Here is a 23,575-nt window from a genome sequence, read left to right as displayed (position 1 = left end):
TGAAGCAGAGCTGGAAGAATCCACCAGGAGTGTAGGCGGTAGGGCCTAGCCAGGGACTTATGCCTCTGAGAGTGTCAGGATTTAGGTACTGCCTCTTAAGTGAGTGAGGTGCCCTGTGAATCCCACTGATCTTGCCCAGTAGTAGGAGGACCCAGAGACTCTCTGCCAGCCTGACTAGGAAGGATCTAGTCGCCCTCTCCATTCCTACCCCCTGTAACAGAACCCCTTAAGGGCGCCAGATACATCTGCGCCACAAGACTTCATCTGTCAACTGAGAACTGAAACCTAACTGTAAGAACTGAGACTGCATGACAAGGACGAGCTGTAAGCCTTGAATGCCAGAGCTGAGACTGCATGTCCAAGCTGACCTATCAAACTAAATGCTAAACCGATTGCCAAACCACCGGGGATCGACCAGGTACTAGCGCTGTGACCCCCGCGCTCCCTGCCCTGGTCTGGGACCCCCGGCAGCGTGCTCCGCTGAGCACCATATCCCCATCCTTAACTTGAGCCCCCCCCCCTGCGACGACGAAGCCAGCGCACTCACCGCCGCGGCCTGGAGGCCTGGAGAAGTGCCCTGCTGTGACGCGAGGCCCTGGAGAAGTGCCCTGCTGTGTCGCGAGGCCCTGGAGAAGGGCCCTGCTGTGTCGCGAGGCCCAGGAGAAGCCCGGGGCCCCGTCGCTGCCGTCGCAGCCGTGTGAGGAGGTGCGCAAGGTCGGGGCCGAGTTCCCATATCGTCGTGAGGACGGACGCCTGCTGACGCCGAGACGGAGGTAAGCCCGGAGGCCGAGATCCCCCCTGGTGCGCCCCCTGCTGGTCTGGGAACCACACCGCACTTGGCCCGGGTTGTCCCCTCCGTGGGAGTCCCCTCCCCTGCCTGCGCGACGGAGAGACCCCGCCGAGGGATCCGTTCCGTGTCCCCCCTTCAGCGAGACTAAGTGCGGTGCCTTGTGAACTGCACCGGAGCATAGGGACTTGCTCCTCGAGTCCGGTAACACTCCCGCTGGAAGCCTTCCGAAGTACTGACTGACATTACCCTCGCGTGGCGCTTCACGCCACCGACTCCGCTTCCACGTCCTGAGAGACCGGGACTACGAGTAGCGCGTTGTGTTACATGCTCTGCTCAAAAGTATTTACATGCTCTGCTCAAAAGTATTTACATGCCAGTGATTACGAGTAGCGCGTTGTGTTACATGCTCTGCTCAAAAGTATTACATGCCAGTAATTACGAGTAGCGCGTTGTGTTACATGCTCTGCTCAACAGTATTTACATGCCAGTGATTACGAGTAGCGCGTTGTGTTACATGCTCTGCTCAAAAGTATTTACATGCTCTGCTCAAAAGTATTACATGCCAGTGATTACGAGTAGCGCGTTGTGTTACATGCTCTGCTCAAAAGTATTTACATGCCAGTGATTACGAGTAGCGCGTTATGTTATATGTTCCGCTTGAAAGTGTTACGTGTCATCCATTACGAGTAGCGCTTTGTTTGATATGCCTTGCTTAACAGTATTAAGTGCCATTGATTACGAGGAGCGCTCAAGTTCTACCGGCTCCATGTTAACGTATCCAGTGTCACCCATTACGAGTAGTGCTCTGTGCTAGATGTCCTGTTCAGAGAAAGACCTTGCTTAACGCGCGCAGCGCTATAATCACCCGTGCTGAGCCATCTTCAGGAAGTGTATGTATAAGATGAGGCACTGCCGGTACATCGTCAGGATTGCCGTATCTAGTGATTGATGGTATTATAACACATGTATAGCCTTGCTATTTCCTGAACTGCAACTGACCAGCTCTCCTTGGATAAACTTGAAGTATTTGCATAATTTAAACGGTGTGGCGTCACTTATTGTGTGTGTCCCTAGTCCATGAGGAGTGTGTGGTGTATGGTTGCTTAACACATAGCCCTCTGGTTGCCCGACCGGCTCGTGCCACGTTACCGCCTATAGGGCCTGGTGACCCCAGGTTCCTACAATTCTCCTTTCATTTGGTCATTCCGGTGGTTATAATCTGGTATACCAAGCTGCTTACACTCCTTCAAGACTTAGCCTGAAGGCTGCTCTCCATAGCTTACCACTAGGATAGCTTTCAATAAAGGGTGTCTTTAAACCTATCATCAATAAGGGTTGTTTGGACTGGTGCAAGGTGCCCACTATAACTAGTGGACAGCATATACCAGGCCAACTTCTCACATTGGTGTGCAGCGGTTGGATTCAAGCTTGCTATTGCTCAACCAGATAATCTCTTTGAGTGACTAACTGAAAACCACTATAGGTACTATAGGTACATATAAATCAAGTCTAGAATATAATAAGTTCTGCAAACACCCCATGCCTCATAGAGACTTTGCATTTAGATGACCTTAGAAAGACCCCAGGGTCTGATGAGGCAGGCAAGATGGGTGGGGCAGCAGAAGAGGAAAGGCTAAGTAGTGAACACTACTATGAGCCAGACTCTGATGCTGGCCGGGATGATCAAAATGATTCTAACCTGGACAATCCAACTGTTCCTGAAGGTGAGGGAGAAGGCCTCAGTGGCCTTCTCTTTACCCCCCTGAAGAGTTAAACGTTTACCCAGAAGATCAAGGGTCTCCTTTCCAGGAATCTAATCATTCTGGCATTTCTGTAGGGTCCTCTGCTTCTCATAAAAGGGACACCTCTTATGAGAAGAAATGCCAACTGCTTGAGTTTGAGAGAGCTAAGCTCAGGATACAAAAAAAGAGCAATTGGCCTTAGATAGGGAATCCCTAGAGCTCCAGAGAGCTTCCTGAAGGTGGGGGCTAGAGCCTCGTGGTGGCAGCAACAATATCGCGGAGATGTCAGCAGAAAACACTGCTTCTGGGCTGGTCCGGCACATGGGGAGCCAAGGTGTGAATGGACCAAGGGCCAGAGCAACACCAAGCCCCCTGCCTGGCTCACGTGGGGGGAGAGGAGCTGTTGTGGTCTGCCGTCTGTCTTACTGCGGCCGCACTCAGTACTTCACAGGTCTTTAAAAAGACCACTTACTTAACAAGGCTTTGTTGTTCTTTCACCCCGTCTTAGAGCCCCTGCAGCTTCACTCTGCTGATTTTGACTCTAGTTGCGCCTCTGTAAATTTGTAAACTATGTAAAGTATATTTACTCACTCATGACCCTCTGTTATACATTCAGACTCTGTACACTCGACCTCCTTGCACTTCTGCTCAGCTCCTCGAAGCAGCTTAGTGTGCTAGGGGAGCTATCAGGCGCGCAACGCCCATTGTGCTCAAAGGGCATTCAAGCGCCGCTATACGATGTTGCTGGAGCTGGAAGGGCACTAATGAGGGTCACTTAAGTAGAGAGGAAATCAATAAAGGATTGGGCGATGGGGGTTGGCACGCTCAAGTTACTTGCTTATTTTTTCATTGTGCTGTGTATTTGCTATTATCTCCAAATTATGAGCCTGACACATTGAACGTGAATTTAGAGGTGGCCCATTCCCCGAATGCACACATATCTTGGGAATTAAAATAACGTACGTAGCCGAATACCCGTTAAGTTTAACTTAAGTTAGGATTTTCTCTTAAGACCAAATCTTAAGACAAACTTAAGAGAAAATCCTAACTTTACTACTCCTAAATGCCTTTTGTGAATACCGAAAGTCGTAAAGTTAGGAATTTGTCTCAGATTACTTTTGTGAATCGGCCCTTTATTTATTAGCACAGACTGGTCAGGTTAAAGTCTGTTTCACTCAATCTTGGCTGGAAGAGAGAGTGGAGCTGTGTGTGCCGTGACTGAGGAATCTGACGGACAGGCTCAGAAGAGAAGCCTTCCCACCCGGCTGCTGCACAGAACTGCATTAACTCTTCTGGGGATGAAGAATGCAGGGAGTAGGCAGCAAATTCCCTCCAAGCATCATTTGTCTCCCTCATTCCTTTCTTTTCACAGAAGTCTGGTCCACTTCAAAGACCTGAAGAAGGTTTCCACAATCTACCTCCCTATCTGGCAGACTCCCTCGATTCTCCTTCATATGTTCTATTCACACACAGGGGATCCAAAACGGACTCCTGTCCCCATACATTAAATCACAATAGACACACTCCATGCTCACCCAAACCCCCATATGTAGCACACATGTAACATCCACTCTCTCTGTTACTGTCTAGGCGCTATAGATTACAGCATGTAGCTAAACTGTAACAAAGATTATAGTGTATGAGACCCCATTAGGACGAATCACATCACTGCAGAGGTCCAAATACCTATATTCAAAGCGTGACATACAGAGTGTTCATGGGAAGAAACCAGCCACTCTGCCTGTGTTCTCAGTGTGTGTGATATCATTTGTAGGTCATGTAACATGTCTCTTCTTCCGGGTGGAAACCATTCATGATTTATAATATGTGAAGTTCTCCATCTGCTCGGTCATGTGACACAGATTAGAATATAACAGACAATGCAGTGTCATGTGACCCCATTCAAAATATCAAAGACTGTCATGTGGCCTCATTCAGTAAATCCTACACTGCACTGCTTCATGTGATAACATTCAGAATATCACAGATTGTGTCATGTGCCTTGTTTTAGACCAGCAGACTGTGTCATGTGAACTCATTCATATCACCCACTGCTGTATCATGTGACCAGGGACCTTGATTCTAGGAGTGGGTGGAAAACTCCACTTCTTTGGCACAGTTTTGCCACATCCTGTGCTCTGCTTGGAGAACGGAGTTTGGCAAAAACTCTGCCTGCCGCCAGCTGAGCAGAGTTTGGCGCCCACCCTACAAACACTGTTCAGAAATCAATCTGTCCCAAGTATGCGAGTGGGAATACGAGCTGCTTACATGGGCATTGTGGGCTTTGTGCATCTCTGAAAAGCCCGAACGCTGTAAAATGCCTGCACACATCCGTGCCCACACTTTCCAGTTAGAGTCTGTAAACTATGCCCTTTACCACCCTTCAATGTCCTTCAATGTCCTTCAACGTCCCCTTTCATTCTGGCGACAGAGCTGAATTCAGAATATAAACTTCTGCTTCCACCAGTAACACCGAAGACGGTGCGGAAGTACGGCAGGATTTGCTGTTGCTGTTGTTACAGTGTTACGGAGTTGTTACAGCGTGCCATAGCTGTTGGCCCATGACAGGTTCACCTTCTCTTAATAAATAGGTAAGTGGTCCCCGCTTCCTCCCGATACAATGCCCCTATAGGCCAATACTTGTTCACAAAGGGTGCTTCGTATCTTTTGTTATTATCTGATGGTAAATATGCGTAGTTTACACAGCATGGCGCAACTTGGACAATAACATCAGAACATTGGAATTCTCTATAGGAGGGTGACACAGGCAGCGGACGTGTGCGGAATAGGTGCATGACTTTCCCTCTTGCAAATCCCGCTCGTTCTACAGTGGTAACGTTTTATTGCATGAAACCGTTGGTGCTACCAGTAATCCGTGTTCACCAGGGGTCTCCAACCTTTTCTGTAGCGCGAGCTACTCCTGATCAGTAAAATCATTGTGAGCTACTAAAGGCCGAGCAACTGGTGCATTGTTCCCAGAGTCCACCCCTAGTACCCACTAATAAAGTACTGCTTGCAAGTGGTCCCTCGGCACAAACCGGAGCCAGGAACCGATTTTACATTTCTCTCATTATTTTATTACAATTTATAATGCTTCCAGTGAGGGTCTTTAAGTCGATAAGAGATTAAGTCATGTTCGAGGCATATGAGCTGCAGATTATACACTGTGCATAGATCGCCATCTGGTGTTGGGCCCGGATGTTTGCAGTTTGTTTTTCTTCTTGGACAATCTTTGGAAGTCACGAGTTCGGTGACTCCTCCTTCGGTCCGTAGTGCGCATGGGCTTCGGCTCATCCTCAAATTGTTTTTTTCCGCCATCAGGCTCGGATGTAATACTTCGTGCTCCGGCTTCGAACCTTTCCAGTTCGACCTTCGACGAAAAATCCTCGTCCATCGAGATTCTTCAGACGGAATCATCTTCTTCATCTCTCTCTTCGGCACTTCCTCGATTCCAGGCATCGGCAGCGGCCTTCGGGCCTATCTCGACTCCGGTCTCGGCCGATGGAAAGGACTCCCTTCAAGAAGTGCCCAAAATGTGGGTCTAAATTTCCCCACACCGAGCTATAGCCTATCCCAATTCAGCCAGAATCGCAAGCATACAAGCCTTGCGCCAAAGATTTATTCTTCAGCACTCTCTCCCAGCAAGAGTGTTTATAAAGCTCATAGGGATGATGGCCTCTTGCATTTTCATAGTGTCTCATGCAAGACTCCAGATGCGTCCACTCCAAGAGTGCCTAGCATGCCAGTGGAACCAGGCCCAGGGACAGCTGACGGATCTGGTGTTGGTAGACGGTCGCACCATCACTCTCTGCAGTGGTGGAACACCACAAACCTTTCCAAAGGTCGACCGTTCCTGGACCCGGTTCCACAGGTAATCCTAACAACGGACGCATCGGTCTCCGGCTGGGGAGCTCATCTATTACATCTCACAGTGCAGGGCACATGGACACCACAACAAAAATTACTCCACATAAACCATCTGGAGTTATTGGCGATCTTTCTAGCTCTGAAATCGTTTCAGAAACAAATCTCAGCCAAAGCAGTCCTCATTCGCACAGACAATATGACTGCGATGTACTACATTCAAAAACAGGGGGGGACACACTCTCCCCAGCTCTCTCACTTAGCACAGAGCATATGGAGATGGGCAATCCCACAAAACATCTTTCTCCTGGCACAACACGTCCCAGGTATACAAAACACCATGGCAGATCTGCTCAGCAGACAAACGCAGCAAATGCACGAATGGAAACTGCATCCACAAGTTCTTCACCCATTCTTTCACAAGTGGGGGCATCCTCAGATAGACCTCTTCGCCACCCACGAAAACAAAAAATGCCCAAGCTTCGCCGCCAGATACCCACACCCATTGTCCAAAGGCAATGCGATATGGATGAACTAGTCAGGCAAATTTGCATACGCCTTTCTACCTCTCCCGCTAATTCCATTAGTGGTAAGGAAGCTACAACTGCACTCCCTCACACTCATTCTGTAACTCCAACATGGGCCAGGCAGCCGTGGTACACCGCACTACTACAGCTCTCGGTGGTACCACACCAAAAACTGCACCTGTCCCCATGCCTCCTAACCCAGAACCATGGAGAGATCAGGCACCCGGACCTAGCTCAGCTCAACCTTGCGATCTGGCTCCTGAAATCTTAGAATTTGGATACCTTAACCTTCCCCCTGATTGCATGAACATTATCAGGGAAGCCAGACGTCCTACCACTCGAGCATGCTATGCCGCAAAGTGGAAGAGATTTGTTGTTTACTGCCGTAACAATACAATCAACCCTTTAGATGTATCCATACAGCACATCATATGCTACCTGCTCCATCTTCAATGGTGTAACCTGGCATACTCATCCATCCGTCTACACCTAGCAGCAATTGCTGCTTACCTGCAAAACAGACAGCATTTATCACTTTTCAGAGTGCCTGCTATTAAAGCCTTCATGGATGGCCTTAAAAGAGTAATTCCGCCCAGGGCACCACCCTCACCTGTGTGGAATCTAAACGTAGTTCTTACAAGACTGATGGGTCCGCCTTTCGAACCAATGCATAAATGTGAGCTACAGTTCCTTACTTGGAAAACAGCTTTCCTCGTAGCTATCACTTCCCTTAGAAGGGTTAGTGAAATACAAGCGTTCACTATACAAGAACCCTTTCTACAGATACATCACAGCAAGGTGATACTTCGCACAAATCCAAAATTTCTGCCTAAGGTCATTTTCCCCTTCCATCTCATTCAATCGGTGGAATTACCGTTTTTTTTCTCACAATCTCAATCTGTTGCGGAAAGGGCTCTACATACACTTGATGTTAAAAGGGCTTTACTTTACTACATACAAAGAACGCAACCTTTCAGAAAGACTAAACAATTGTTTGTCTCCTTCTCTCCACCGCATAAAGGCAACCCCATCTCAAAATCAGGGATAGCTAGGTGGATTGTAAAGTGCATACAAATTTGCTATCACAAAGCAAAAAGAACATTATCTGTTCCACCTAAAACCCACTCTACAAAAAAGATAGGGGCTTCTATGGCTTTTCTAGGGAACATACCCTTAGATGACATCTGCAAAGCAGCCACATGGTCAACACCGCACACCTTCACAAAACATTACTGTGTAGACGTGCACTCCAAACAACAAGCTAGTGTGGGCCAGGCTGTACTAAAGACACTGTTTCAAAGCACTCCAACGGATACCGGTGATCGTCGCTAGGGTTGGGTACTGCTATATAATCTATGCACAGTGTATAATCTGCAGCTCATATGCCTCGAACGGAATATGCTACTTACCAGTATGCATCTGTTCTTGGCATGTAGAGCTGCAGATCTATACACGCCCACCCGCCTCCCCGGCTACCTGTATCCGTTCCAGTCTATCTTATTTAGATACAACACACATGGGTTTCTTTACTATTATCACTACGCTCCATCTTTTCCCTGCTGGCGAAAAACAATCTGAGGATGGAGCCGAAGCCCATGCGCACTACGAACCGAAGGAGGAGTCACCGAACTCGTGACTTCCAAAGATTGTCCAAGAAGAAAAACAAACTGCAAACATCCGGGCCCAACACCAGATGACGATCTATGCACAGTGTATAGATCTGCAGCTCTACATGCCAAGAACAGATGCATACTGGTAAGTAGCATATTCCTTACCCAGAACCAGAGGATGTCAAGCCTACGCCGAGACTTGAACCTGGATCCCCAGCTTCGAATTTGGCAGCTCTGGCCCTTACTCCACACCCTCTCAGTCATTCATATTCAATGAAAAGAAATTAAAAATAATGTTCGTGGCTCCGGTTTGTGGCCAGGAATGACTCAAATTACTTTATGTATTTAAAAATAAAAAATCCCTGTGAAACGCAGCTTTAATTTACATGATCAGGCCTCGAAAAATTTAAAAATGCCAGTCTAGTGACCTGCATACTCTACTGAGAATCTAGAGTGCTGCTAATAATTCAACAACATACATGCCGCAGCTGGCGCAGGGGTTTTCTGATATGGGATCTTGCGAAAGGGATGGTATAGGAACACCCGAAACAACACTTTATGCTCACGTTTCCAGTTATCTCCGGACACAGAGCTGTGAACATGCACCACCCGCTTCCCACCAGTCAGCCTGCACTGCCAAAAGAACAAGTATTTAAGTGACCTTTCCTGAGATAACAGTATAATTTTTCTTTTAGTTTTATATAGCGCAAACTCGACCCAAAGGTATCAGAGCGTTTTACATGAGCTCCAGTTGTGTTACAGACGGACACATTCATTTTATTAGCATTGAGAGATTAACTGATTTGCCCAGATTCACAGGATGTTGAGCATCTCTGCCGAGACTCAAACCCGGTTCCCCAGCTTCGAGGTTGACGGCTCTAGCTGTTAGGCCACATCCCGTCCCCTATTTATATCACACACCGGAATTGTGAACATGCCACTATTGTTTAAGATGTGGGAGCTGGAGTGGATTCCATGGTTGTGCAAGTGCCATCTAATATAAAAGCTATTAGCTAACGGGTGCTGTTGTTGGTTATTCATTTTGGAAAACACCCAGAAGGTCATGCTGCAGGGTGCTAAAAAGGAACCACCCCATCATGTCACTTGACTCGGAAGAGAAGGGCACACTGCACTGACGGAAACTCACCAGCACAAACATGCAGACAATAGGGCTTTTTTTAAGTGTATTAATGTTTACATACTAACTTTTAGTTACCTGAATTCAACGAAGAGCAACTCGCGAGGGGCTGCATGCGTGTCAAGCTATACCATTTCCAGAGAATAGTTTGGTGGAGCGGGGGCTCAGCCAGCTTCTGAAGCAGCTGATGCACTTCTGTTTCTACAGAAAGCTTCACATCCACAGGTGCCGCACTAGCAAAGCAGCTGATGCACTTCTGTTTCTAGAGAAAGCTTCACATCCACAGGCGCCGCACTAGCAAAGCAGCCGATGCACTTCTGCTTCTAGAGAAAGCTTCACATCCACAGGTGCCGCACTAGCAAAGCAGCCGATGCACCTCTGTTTCTAGAGAAAGCTTCACATCCACAGGCGCCGCACTAGCAAGGCAGCTGATGCACATCTGTTTCCAGAGAAAGCTTCACATCCACAGGTGCCGTACTAGCAAAGCAGCTGATGCACTTCTGTTTCCAGAGAAAGCTTTACATCCAAAGGTGCCGTACTAGCAAAGCAGCTGATGCACTTCTGTTTCTAGAGATAGCTTCACATCCACAGGTGCCGCACTAGCAATGCAGCTGATGCACTTCTGTTTCCAGAGAAAGCTTCACATCCACAGGCGCCGCACTAGCAAAGCAGCTGATGCACTTCTGTTTCCAGAGAAAGCTTCACATCCACAGGCGCCACACTAGCAAAGCAGCTGATGCACTTCTGTTTCTGGAGATAGCTTCACATCCACAGGTACTGCACTAGCAAAGCAGCTGATGCACTTCTGTTTCTAGAGAAAGCTTCACATCCACAGGTGCCGTACTAGCAAAGCAGCTAATGCACTTCTGTTTCTAGAGAAAGCTTCACATCCACACGCGCCGCACTAGCAAAGCAGCTTATGCACTTCTGTTTGCAGAGAAAGCTTCACATCCACAGGCGCCGCACTAGCAAAGCAGCTGATGCATTTGTTTCTAGAGAAAGCTTCACATCCACAGGTGTCGCACTAGCAAAGCAGCTAATGCACTTCTGTTTCTAGAGAAAGCTTCACATCCGCAGGCGCCGCACTAGCAAAGCAGCTGATGCACTTCTGTTTCAAGAGAGCTTCACATCCGCAGGCGCCGCACTAGCAAAGCAGCTGATGCACTTCTGTTTCTAGAGAAAGCTTCACATCCACAGGCGCCGCACTAGCAAAGCAGCTGATGCACTTCTGTTTCTAGAGAATGCTTCACATCCACAGGCACCGTAGGGGTCAGGCTGCGAGCTACGGACAGGATGTCGGCGAGCTACCTTGTTGCAGACCCCTGCTTCAAATGTTTGTTGATTTTCTCCCCCATAATTCTAGATAGTAATTTCATTAACCATTAGCCAACATACGATCACAGGACGCTTGCTTATATTAAACATTTATCATCCTGAAGTCCTACTGTAATGAACCAACATACGCACATGGGACGCTTGTTTAAAATTCTGAAATTTTACCATCCAGAACTCGTACTGTATTACCGTTTTAGTGCCGCTTGACCTTCTCAGATCGTCTCCGAAGCTGCATGGTTCACTTAAATGAAGAAGTCTACATTTTACCAATCAGAAAATGTATAATTTTGTACCTCACTCATCTGGCTGCCTCTTGGTTTTTTATTTTTCACTCCTCTTTTGTTTAGCTCTTTACACCCTGTAATTTCATGGCCCGTTTTCTTGATGTTTTTACCATATTCTAAACATCTTCTCAGGCATCTCTTATGTCTGTTTATCAGGTTAATTTTCTGTCTTGTAAAACATTTTAGGAAACATTAATCCTGTAAAATAGTGTTCGAGGAATATGAGCTGCAGATTACACACTTGTGCATAGATCGCCATCTGGTGTTGGGCCCGGATGTTTTGCAGTTTTTCCTCTTGGAAAGTCTTTGGAAGTCATTTGGGCGTTGTCTGGGTGGAATGTTTGGGGGGGGTACATATTAGTTCTAGGCGGTAGCCTGACCGAATTATTTGTGTTACCCATTTGTCTGAGGTGATGGTAGCCCAGACAGGAAGGACATTTTGGAGTCCGCCCCCGACCGGAGTGGGATGGTCTGGGGTGAGTGGAGGGAAGTCATTGGGTAGGTGCGGTGGCACAGCGGACGGTGTTTGTTTTGCCTCTGCCTTTGTTATTGTTGCCCCTGTAACCGCCTCTCTGGTAACCCCTTTTAAAGGTGGACTGGGTAGGGGCTTTATATGAAGTGGAAGCGGTGTCGGAGGAGTAGCCTCTGGATGTGCTCCGAAAGGAAGAGCGGTGAAAGGAGCGCCTGGGAGGGTGAGATTGTAAGGCTCCCATAGATTTTGCCGTGTCTGTGTCCTTTTTCATCTTTTCTAGGGCCTCGTCCACTTTCGGGCCAAACAGATGTTCCTGGTTCAAGGGATGGTTGAGGAGGGAGGCTTGCACCTCCGGTTTAAAACCTGAGATCCTTAGCCAGGCATGGCGACGGAGGAGGACGCTAGTATTGATGGCCCTGGAGGCTGTGTCTGCTGCTGCATCTAGGGCACAACGTATGGAGGTATTAGTAATGGTTTTGCCCTTCTGAATTAGCTCATTGGCCCTAGATTTGTATTCATCAGGGAGATGTTGCATTATGGCTTCTGATTCGTCATAATGTGCCCTGTTATACCTGGCTAGTAGCGCTTGTGTATTAGCGATACGCCATTTGTTGGCAGCTTGGGATGCAGTGCGCTTGCCTGATGCGTCCAATAGTTTAGACTCTTTATCAGGTGGTGGTGCTTCGCCTGACGCCTGGGAGTTGGCCCTTTTACGTGCTGTGGACACTACCAGAGAATCTAGTGGTGCTGGCCCTCTGATGTAGGCGGGATCTGTAGGGGCGGATTTATATTTATTTTCGATGCGCGGGTTAATGACCCTGGCTCTGACTGGGTCTTTAAAGACCTCCGGCGCATGTTTTATAACTCCTTTGAGCATAGGCAATATGGAGGTGGTCCTATGTGTGGTGTCAAACGTATCGGGGAGGAAATCCTCCTCCACGAGGTCGGTATGGAGGTCTACCCCGTGATAGTGTGCCGCCCTTTGTAGTAGATGGTTGAACCCCAATTAGTCTTCTGGTGGGGAAGGTCTGGAAGGGTAAAGATCATCCTGTGGGACGTTAGGGATGTCAGGGATATTATAATCATCCCATGGGTCTGGGGAGCCTGTGGGAGTGGGGTCCCCTGCAGGTACGTCTTGGGGCACGTCTCCTATGTCATCATATGGATCCCCCTGATCATCATCATCCGGAGAGGGTGTTGGGGAATGATGAGGTGGGGGTGGAGAAGGTGGAGGAGGGGAAGGTGGAGGGGGCGGTGGAGGTGGGGAAGGTATTCTGAAAGGGGAGGTAGCAGAGTCCTTCCTCCTTGGAGGTGGAGGCGGAGCAGGTTTTTCCAGCTGTCTCTTTTTGATGGAGAGCATCAAATGTCCAGTCTTAGGATCCTTGGTTAGTATTTTTTGTAATGGATCCGGTGTAAAGAGTTCTGGTGAGGTTGGTTGGTCCGTCGGCGCCAAAGGCGTCGGGCCATTGGTTTTTTGGCTTTATCTGTGCTGGTTCGTTTGGAACTATGCTTGGAAAGGTTTGATTGTTTGGTAGGCGCCGAGATGGATTTCGGCTTCGAAGTGTCGGTGCCGGTGGCCTTGTGTACTTTTGTCGGCCCCGAAGATGATGTCGGTACCGAGGAGCTGGGTTTCGACACCGAGTGTTTCGGTGCGGGGCTCGGTGTCGAAGTGGAGGCCATTTTCTCTTTCGGTGCCGAAGAGTGTTTATCGGCACCGACGGTGGGCTGGCTCGAGCCCGAGCCGCCGGAAGGCTTAATCGGCTTCTTTACAGGTCCCGAAGGTGCGGTGTGGGAAGCAGTGTCTTTGGTCTTGCTTAGGCCCAGAGGCGAATGCGTGACCGAAGCCTTTTTCGGTGCCGGCGAGGGTGTGGGGAGGGGGGTAGATTAGTACTCACGACCCTCTGTGCCGGAGTGATGTCCTCCACATCTGAATCGTCGGCTTCGGAGGCGCTGACGAGTCCCTTGTTCTGAAGCGTCGACGCCTTCCCTGAAGATGTCGTCCGGAATCGCCGTCGACGAGTGTGCCATGGTTTTTCTGGCCCTTCGGTCTCGAATAGTTTTCTTGGACCGGAAGGACTTGCACGCCGGACAGTCTCGATCCTTGTGTTCAGGGGAGAGGCAGAGATTACATACTTCGTGGAGATCGGTGTGGGGGAATTTGGACCCACATCGAGGGCACTTCTTGAAGGAAGTCCTTTCCATTAGCCAGGACCGGAGCTTGGGTAGGCCCGAAGGCCGTCGTCGACGACTGGAATCGAAGGTCTTGTCGATGAGAGCCGCGTCGAGTGGGGAGATGGCGATCGAAAACAATACCGCGAATTGGGGTGAGGATTGCGCGTCAATAGTCGAACTGGATGCTGTTCGGAACCGGAGCGCGAAGATTACATCCGATCCCATTGGCGGAAAAAAACTATCTGAGGATGAAGCCTAAGCCCATGCGCAATACTATCCAAAGGAGGAGTCACCGACCGTCACAAGAACATCTAATACTACTGAAGCAGGAGGTAATCTCCCTCCTACAGAAAAGGGCAATAGAACTCATTCCTACCAACCAACCAAATATGGGGGTCTATTCCCTATATTTTCTCATACCAAAAAGGGACGAGACTCTACGGCCCATCCTAGACCTCCGGCCCCTAAACAGATACATACACTCAGACCATTTTCACATGGTAACGCTTCAGCAGGTACTTCCACTGCTTTCCCAAAACGACTTCCTGACCACTTTAGACCTAAAAGACGCTTATTTCCAAATTCCAGTGCACAACGCTCACAGGAAGTACCTCAGATTTGTAGTGGACGGCCAACACTACCAATTCAAAGTACTCCCGTTCGGAGTCACAACAGCACCACGAGTAATCACCAAGTGCCTAGCAGTGGTGGCAGCACATCTGCGAAGACAACACATTCATGTCTTCTCATACCTAGATGACTGGTTGATAAAAGCCAATTCATACAATCAGTGTGTACAACACACGCAAACCACTATCCAGCTACTTCACCAGCTAGACTTCACGGTAAACCACGAAAAGTCCCATCTCCAACCATCCCACATAAAACAATACCTCGGTGCCACCATAGACACCTCAAAAGCGCTAGCCTACCCCAATCCTGCCAGGATTGCAAGCATTCAGGCTCTACGCGCAAAATTCATGGCACAGCACTCACTTCCAGCTCGAGTGTTTATGCAACTAATAGGGATGATGGCCTCTTGCATCTTCATAGTACCTCACGCAAGACTCCAAGAGTGCTAAGCGTGCCAATGGAACCAGGCCCAAGGTCAATTAACAGATCTGGTGTTGGTAGACGGTCGTACCCATCGCTCTCTGCAGTGGTGGACCACCACAAACCTTTCCAAAGGTTGACCGTTCCTGGACCCGGTTCCCCAGATAGTACTAACAGACGCATCGCTCTCCGGCTGGGGAGCTCATCTATTACATCTCACCATGCAGGGCAAATGGACACCAAAACAGAAGTTACTCCATATCAACCATCTGGAGTTACTAGCAATCTTCTTAGCCCTGAAATCTTTTCAAACACAGATTTCAGGCAAGGCAGTCCTAATCCGCACAGACAACAGCCATGTACTATATTCAAAAACAAGGCAGCACACTCTCCACAGCTCTCTCAACTAGCACAGAGCATATGGAGATCGGCCATACCCCAGAAAATCTTTCTCCTGGCCCAACATGTCCCAGGAGTCCAAAACACTATGGCAGATCTGCTCAGCAGACAAACACAACAAATCCACGAGTGGGAACTCCACCTGCAAGTTCTTCACCCGTACTTTCAAATATGGGGGCATCCACAGATAGACCTCTTCGCCACCCACGAAAACACCGAATGCCCAAGCTTCGCCGCCAGATATCCACACCCATTGTCCAAAGGAAATGCGATATGGATGAACTAGTCAGGCAGATTTGTGTACGTTTTTCCGCCTCTCCCACTCATTCCACTAGTGGTGCGCAAACTACAACAACACTCCCTCACACTAATCCTAGTAGCTCCAACTTGGGCCAGACAACCGTGGTACACCACACTGCTGGAATTATCTGTAGTACCGCACCAAAAGTTACACCTCTCTCCACACCTCTTAACCCAGAACCATGGAGAGATCAGACACCCGGACCCAGCTCAGCTCAGCCTTGCGATCTGGCTCCTGAAATCCTAGAATTCGGCTACCTAAATCTTCCCCCTGACTGTATGAACGTCATCAAAGAAGCTAGGCGACCTACCACTAGAGCGTGCTACGCCGCCAAGTGGAAACGTTTTGTCTATTGTCACAACAACACCATCAATCCCCTAGACGTGTCCATTCAACACATCATAGGCTACTTACTCCACCTACAAAGGTGCAATCTAGCCTATACGTCCATTCGACTGCACCTCGCAGCCATAGCAGCTTACCTACAAAACAGGCAACATCTATCACTCTTTAGAGTACCTGCCATTAAAAGCCTTCATGGAAGGTCTTAAAAGAATAATTCCCCCCAGACTGCCACCCTCACCTGTGTGGAATCTAAAAATCGTTCTCACCAGACTAATGGGACCTCCCCTTCGAACCACTACACAAATGTGAACTTCAATTCTTAACATGGAAAACCGCCTTTCTTTTTGCCATCACTTCCCTCAGAAGGGTCAGTGAGATACAAGCACTTACCATTCAAGAACCTTTTCTACAAATGCACCATAACAAGGTTGTTCTCCGTACCAACCCGAAATTCCTCCCCAAAGTCATTTCTCCCTTTCTCCTAAACCAATCTGTAGAACTACCAGTATTCTTCTCGCAACCAGACCGTTGCAGAAAGAGCTCTCCACACACTAGAGCCTTACTCTACTACATCGAGAGAACACAAACTTTCCGTAAGACCAAACAACTGTTTGTCTCTTTCTCTCCACCACACAAGGGCAACCCCATCTCCAAGCCGGGGATAGCTAGGTGAATTGTCAAATGCATTCAGATTTGCTACCACAAAGCAAAACTAACGCTATCCGTTCCCCCTAAGCCCATTCTACATGTAAAATAGGGGCTTCAATGGCTTTTCTAGGAAACATCCCATTAGATGATATCTGCAAAGCAGCTACATGGTCAACACCGCACACTTTCACTAAACACTATTGTGTAGATGTGTAAACTAAGCAACAGGCTAGTGTGGGCCAGGCTGCACTCAAAACATTATTTCAAACCACTGCAACAGATACGGGTGGTCGCCGCTAAGGATGGGTACTGCTATATAATCTATGCAAAAGTGTGTAATCTGCAGCTCATATGCCTCGAACGGAATATGCTACTTACCAGTATGCATCTGTTCTTGGCATGTAGAGCTGCAGATCTACACACGCCCACCCGCCTCCACGGCTGCCTGTATCTGTTCTAGTTTATCTTATTTAGATACCACACACATGGGCCTCTTCACTGTTATTACTACGCTCCATCTTTCCCTGCTGGCGAAAAAACAATCTGAGGATGGAGCCGAAGCGCATACGCAATACTATCCAAAGGAGGAGTCACCGACCTCGTGACTTCCAAAGACTTTCCAAGAGGAAAAACAACTGCAAACATCCGGGCCCAACACCAGATGGCGATCTATGCACAAGTGTGTAGATCTGCAGCTCTACATGCCAAGAACAGATGCATACTGGTAAGTAGCAAATTCCTTATTACCATATCCGTTACTTACTCACAGCGCTTCCCACCCTCGTCTTTGCTACTCCCTGGGCTGGGCATGATGATGAGGCGGTAACAGTAGAGCGACTGAAGGAAAGGCAGCACGGGATAGAAAATGACGCATCACTGCGTGATTTCATAATAAAGCCATGCTGTGATTGGCCATGTCCTTCTGTAAAGCCAAACCTGCTGCCTCCAGGACTAGGCCTGCTCTTCGCCTCTTGAGCCAATCAAGAAGCTGCTTCACAGCATAAGAGCACCGTCGGGATTGGCTGTAGCAGGCAAAGTCAGCGCTCCTTAGGAGACCAGGGAGGCTACAGATGTGATCCCTGGCTCACTAAAGTTGTGCGGGTAGGAGAAGCCTTATGTCCGCATGTCAGGTTAGTCGTAGGAAGACACCCATTCACCCTGACATGCGCACTTGCACATCTTTAGACCCAGACACTCTTCCAGTGACGTCTATAATGATGCCCTGCCCCCCGCCCACTCATAAATTGAAAGTCTGCTGCTTGCAATGTGCAGCCGGCTCACGGCTGTAATATAAGCACCGTGGCCTGTAATATAAACTTTATAAATGCATATTAAGGTCCAGGCGGGCAGCAAATACAGGGTGGCAATGCCCCCATAGATAAACCAAAGCTGGGTGGAATTACATCTAATACATCAGGACAAGAATTTTGTGATTGTTGCCCCGGTATGTCATGGTTTTCCTCCCTTATGCTAAGAAGCATCTCCCATGAGCTAGTGCCTGTATTTTGTCACAGTTACCCCCTATGCCAACAATTGCCTGCCGTGTGCCAGTAGCAGTGGTTTTCACAGGTGCCTGCTCATGCCGACAATTGACTCCAGTGTGCCAGTAGTAGTGGTTTTCACAGGTGCCTGCCCATGCCGACAATTGCCTCCAGTGTGCCAGTAGCAGTGGTTTTCACAGGTGCCTGTCCATGCCAAACATTGCCTGCCGTGTGCCAGTAGCAGTGGTTTTCACAGGTGCCTGTCCATGCCAACAATTGCCTCCAGTGTGTCAGTAGCAGTGGTTTTCACTGGTGCCTGTCCATGCCAAACATTGCCTGCCATGTGCCAGTAGCAGTGGTTTTCACAGGTGCCTGTCCATGCTAACAATTGCCTCAAGTGTGCCAGTAGCAGTGGTTTTCACAGGTGCCTGCCCATGCTGACAATTGCCTCCAGTGCGCCAGTAGCAGTAGTTTTCACAGGTGCCTGCCCATGCCTACAATTGCCTCCAGTGCGCCAGTAGCAGTGGTTTTCACAGGTGCCTGCCCATGCCGAAAATTGCCTCCAGTATGCCAGTAGCAGTGGTTTTCACAGGTGCCTGCCCATGCCGAATATTGCCTCCAGTATGCCAGTAGCAGTAGTTTTCACAGGTGCCTGCCCATGACGACAATTGCCTCCAGTGCGCCAGTAGCAGTGGTTTTCACGGGTGCTTGTCCATGCCTACAATTGCCTCCAGTATTCCAGCAGTAGAAGTTTTCTATGGGTCCCTCTATAAGCCACAAATTACCTTCAGTACTTAAGAACCAATGGCAGACTAGCAAGCATTAGATCATATTCTCACTCACATTTACTCAATCACACTCAATCATTCATTTTCACTCAGTCTACCTCACTCTCACTCATTCTTACTCTGACTCCAGCATACTTACTCATACTCACGTGCTCTAACTGTCATTCTCACACAATCTGTATCACTCATTCTCTCTCCTTCATTCACACTCACTCGAACTCCTACTCACTCATACTTTTTCACTTGTGCACTCACTCTTGTTGTCACTCATTATGACTCTCTTGCTCACTGCCACTCATTCTCACTTATTCTCACTCACTAACTTTTAGTGGCTCTCACACACTACCTGTCACTGACACTCACTTTTACTGACAAACATTCATGCTCACATGTACAAACACACTCACAGACAACCACACTCCGATCCCCAAGCACGTACCCTACATACATTTAAAAGCATTTTTTTTTATTTAAGACGTCTGCTACAGAATTTCTCATTCTAGATCCTCGTGCCCCATTTTTTACTACACTAACAGTGAATAATAATCTATTATTCACTATTAGTTTAATATAAAATTGGTTGAAAACAAAGGCAGAGCACGACTCCCATAAAGGCGAGCTTCCACTGTGTTTTCGGTATTCATTTTGCTACCTCTGAAGCCAGAAGTCGCACAAGCATTGCCAGGGGTAAGACCGGAGTCACAGCTGCGACCCCTGGCAATCCCTAAATGATGCCCATGCATGTGACCCTGTAGCGAACATCATACAATGTGTCTGGTGACTCCATTCAGAATATCATAATGTGCTGTGTTTTCATAACCCCATTCAGAATTACACTGTGCTATGTCAATACCATTCCGAAGATCAGTTTCTGGTATATCATGTGACCTCATTCAGAATCCCTCATTCTGTGCTTAGTCGTGCGATACCCCAGAATGTGCTGTCATGTGACCCCAGTCACTGTTTTTTAACCATAAATAGAAGTGTGTCACTCCTAAAAATACTGCCATAACTTTAAGATCTCCTGTGGAAACTGATTTCTCTGTATTTCTTTCTCTATTTTTCAGGATGTTAGAAGCACCCTAAGCAGGTAAGACTGGTTTATTATCCTCCTATCAGTGTGTAAGGAGCAGGTCTCACTGCTGCAGTGTGAATGTCACTGCTGAGCTCACACAAAGTGTTAGGAAACTTTCAAACCCTCATAAAATCACTTCACGTTCTGAAAAATACCTTTAAGTCCTCAGACTCTCCTGAAAACTTAATTTCTCAGTAAACTCCCCTGTGTCATCAGGAAACCCTTAAATTTTCATAAATCCCTGCGGGTTGTCAAAAGACTCCTGTGAGTCCTGAAATAATTGCACCAAAAATGAGTTGCTGTCCTCACAAAACCTATTTGCATCTTTAAAGCTTAACTGAAGTCCTAAGAAAAGTAACCTGAACACACAGAAAACGCAAACACATTCTGGAAAGATCTCTTTACGTTTTACTCAAATCAGAGTTGTGCAAAAACGAAGTCAAGATTTCCTAACTGTACAGACACAAATGGTGGCTATGCTCACAATAATTGCAGATCCAATTTTCAGCACTATTGTCAGGGATGTTGGATCATACACATATATCTTCATATGGGGTAGAGGTGCTACCATGGTACTGCAGACACCCTGCCACCTAAGGTGTTCAGCTGCTTAGGACAATGTCCTTGTCAACAATTACAAAAAAATAATAAGTACTAGAGCACACATAGAAAGGCCATTTAATAAAGAAAGTAGTCCTAATGTGAAGTCCATCAAATTATTTGCCCTTTTTTGTGAAGTTATCTTATTCCATTTGTAGTTTCCACAATGTTCGGTTTATATATCAGCAGGAACGGCCAATATCTGGTCTATACGAGCACAAGCAGCCGACCCATGTTTCGTCCATTGGGCATTGTCAAGGCTGCTTAAAATATACATACATTGGAATGGAACATCATCTCTCATGAAATCTTTTACGTAAAATTCATATGTGTCAACCTCATATAGCAGTGATGAGGCGAAGGATAATAGTGGCATGAAATTATATACGCCGGTCACAACGCACTGGGGATATTGTGTAAAAATGCATTGTAGCGTCAGCTCACCCAAAGCCATAAAAAGCGGTACCCATGATAGGTGATGTTGACCAAAAGATGAGAACACAAGGAAGGGGGCCACAGGGAATGCCAGTATATCTTATAGTTCGAGGCATGTGGGCTGCTGAATTCATATCTGTGCATAGATCGCCGCCTAGTGTTGGGTCCGGATGTTTGCACGTTGTTGTCCTGGAAGAGTCTTCGAAGTATCACGAGATAGGTGACTTCTCCCCTGGACCACAGTGCGCATGGGCATCCTCTCCATCCTTAGATTGTTTTTTTCCGCCATTGGGTTCGGATGTGCTTATCTTAGCTCAAGTTAGGAAAATTTAGTTTAAGGCCAAAAGGCCTTTAGTTTTCGTCGGTACTGTTCCCGCTCGGTATCGACTGCTTTATTGCTTAGTTTAGAAACTTCTTCCAGTTTTTCGGATCCTTTTAATCCGAACATCGACCTTACATCGACGATGGAATCAAGGACCCCATTCAAACGGTGTCCTGTATGCCACGCCAAATACCCACACATCGACGTCCACCCGGTATGCAACAAATGTCTCTCGCCGGATCACGACAAATTGAAATGTATGGCCTGTGCCCGATTCCGATCCAAGAAGACTCTCCGGAATCGACGGGCAGCGAGATTAGAAGCGCAGCAATCGGCACCGGCACCGGCCAACATCTTCAGCACCGAGGACGAAGATGTTGAGAGCGTGGAAGAAGTAAACTCCAGCCCCGCTTCCGAACACGATTCCCGATCGGAAGATGCCAATTAAGCGCTTTTTCACAGGGAAGAAGCCGTCGACGAGGTAGGAGACTACGATGAAGCCTTTGGAGCCGAAGAAGATAGCTCTAGTGAAGAGCCAGGCCTACCCGTCGATACGGAGGCCGTCAAAGTGCGTCATTCTACGGCTCCGGTCAAGGGATCGCCTCCGGGCCTTACCCGAGATCAATCCCAAAGTTCTTCGGCCCCGCCTTCGGGCCCAGCCTCGAACATCCAGCACGAGCCATTATTACCGAAAAAGACTGGTTTCCCTTCAATGAAACCGAAACCAATCGTCGCACCAGTTCCACCGAAACCAAAAGTGAAACTGGCAGTGGTCGGCTCGACGCCCTCGAAGACCTCCACTCCTTCGACGCCAGCACAGACCATCGGCTCCGAATGCACTAAGAGGGATTTCGGCGCCGAACTCGCTGCAGCAGATATCGGTACCGACCCGAAAAGGAAGGCCGTCGGTCCCACAAAAGCGTCTCGGCCCCTGGCACCATAGCAGTCGGCCCCGACCACCAAAGTCAAAATGGCCGCTCCATCTGAGTCCACTTCGAAGACAGCGACACGCGCCAAGTCATCGGCTCCGACGACCGCTGATACCTCTAATCGGATCGATGACCCTGTGGCTCCGAAGCAGTCGACACCTACCTCTACGGAACCACTCGGCACCAAAGAACCTTCGGCGTTCTCGGTGCGGCGTCGTTGCAACGCATCAGGGAACAGGCAGCCCTCCGGTCCACGTCGGGCCCCGACCCGAACAAGGCTCCAAAGGCACCCTCGGCACCAACCAACATCACTTTTGGTTTGCCGCCATCCACGGCGCCGAAGATGTTCGAGATCCGAACACGTGTCCGCCAGACAAAGTCCCCATCTACTGGACACTCTCCTACTGAGCCTTCACAGTCTCAATTCATCGACGCCAACACTGGCAGACTCATACTCCGAAAACGGAAGGTCACGCCAGAGCAGGCCTTGGACTCCTACAGAATCCTTCTGAAGCAGAAACTGCCAGCAGAGTCAGAACTGGTTCGATACGAACGCTTGCACACCTCCTATCAGGATCCCCAGTCCTTTTCTCCTACGCCCTCCGACACGGACGCAATGGAGAATTACATAGGTGATGATACCACCTACCCTAGGGACATCGATCCTGAAGAGCAGCAGGACCCAGATCAAGCTTGGGATGACCCTACAGACCAGGGTGCCGCAACAGATACCCAGGACATGCAGCTTTATGGCGCAAAAACATCTCCCACAGAGGACACTGCCGCCTTCAATGCCCTCATAGAACGTGCTGCAGCCAGTCATGGAGTACAACTCCACTCTGACACAATTGAGGAAGACTTCTTAGTGGACACTTTCGCCTCCTCCGAGCGAACTGTCAAAACTTTGTCCATGTTGAAAGGTGTTCTCAAGCCTGCAAAGGACATTTTCAAGGAAACAACCATGGCACGGGTGCTAAACCCCAGGATTGAAAAAAAATACAAACCTGCGCCCGGGGACCCTATGTACATTAGAGGTCAGTTACCTCTGGACTCCATGGTGGTTGCTAACGCTCGCAAACGAGCCCACTCGCAAACAACAGGTGATGCTCCTCCCCCGGACAAAGAGTCCAAAGTGCTGGAAACCTCAGGCAAGTGAATTGCAGCTCAAGCAGCAAACATCTGGCGCATTGCCAATACACAGGCCCTCCTGGCTCGCTAGGATTGTTCACACTACGACACGCTAGAGTCACTACTCCAGCATCTGC

General features: G+C 48.4%; 1 protein-coding gene across 1 annotated transcript in view; it reads left to right on the top strand.

Moving 5' to 3' along the window:
• Nucleotides 1–23,575, top strand: part of LOC146869437 (E3 ubiquitin-protein ligase TRIM39-like) — a 343,733-nt gene that overhangs the window by 202,727 nt on the left and 117,431 nt on the right. The window contains exon 4 of the mRNA XM_085599841.1: nucleotides 20,017–20,039. Coding sequence (XP_085455967.1) covers nucleotides 20,017–20,039 — 23 coding nt within the window. The remainder of the gene's footprint in view (nucleotides 1–20,016; nucleotides 20,040–23,575) is intronic.

Source organism: Triturus cristatus, chromosome 1_1 (genome assembly GCF_964204655.1).
Source record: "Triturus cristatus chromosome 1_1, aTriCri1.1, whole genome shotgun sequence".
NCBI classification, from domain to species: Eukaryota; Metazoa; Chordata; class Amphibia; order Caudata; family Salamandridae; genus Triturus; species Triturus cristatus.
This window is presented reverse-complemented; position numbering and strand designations above follow the sequence as displayed.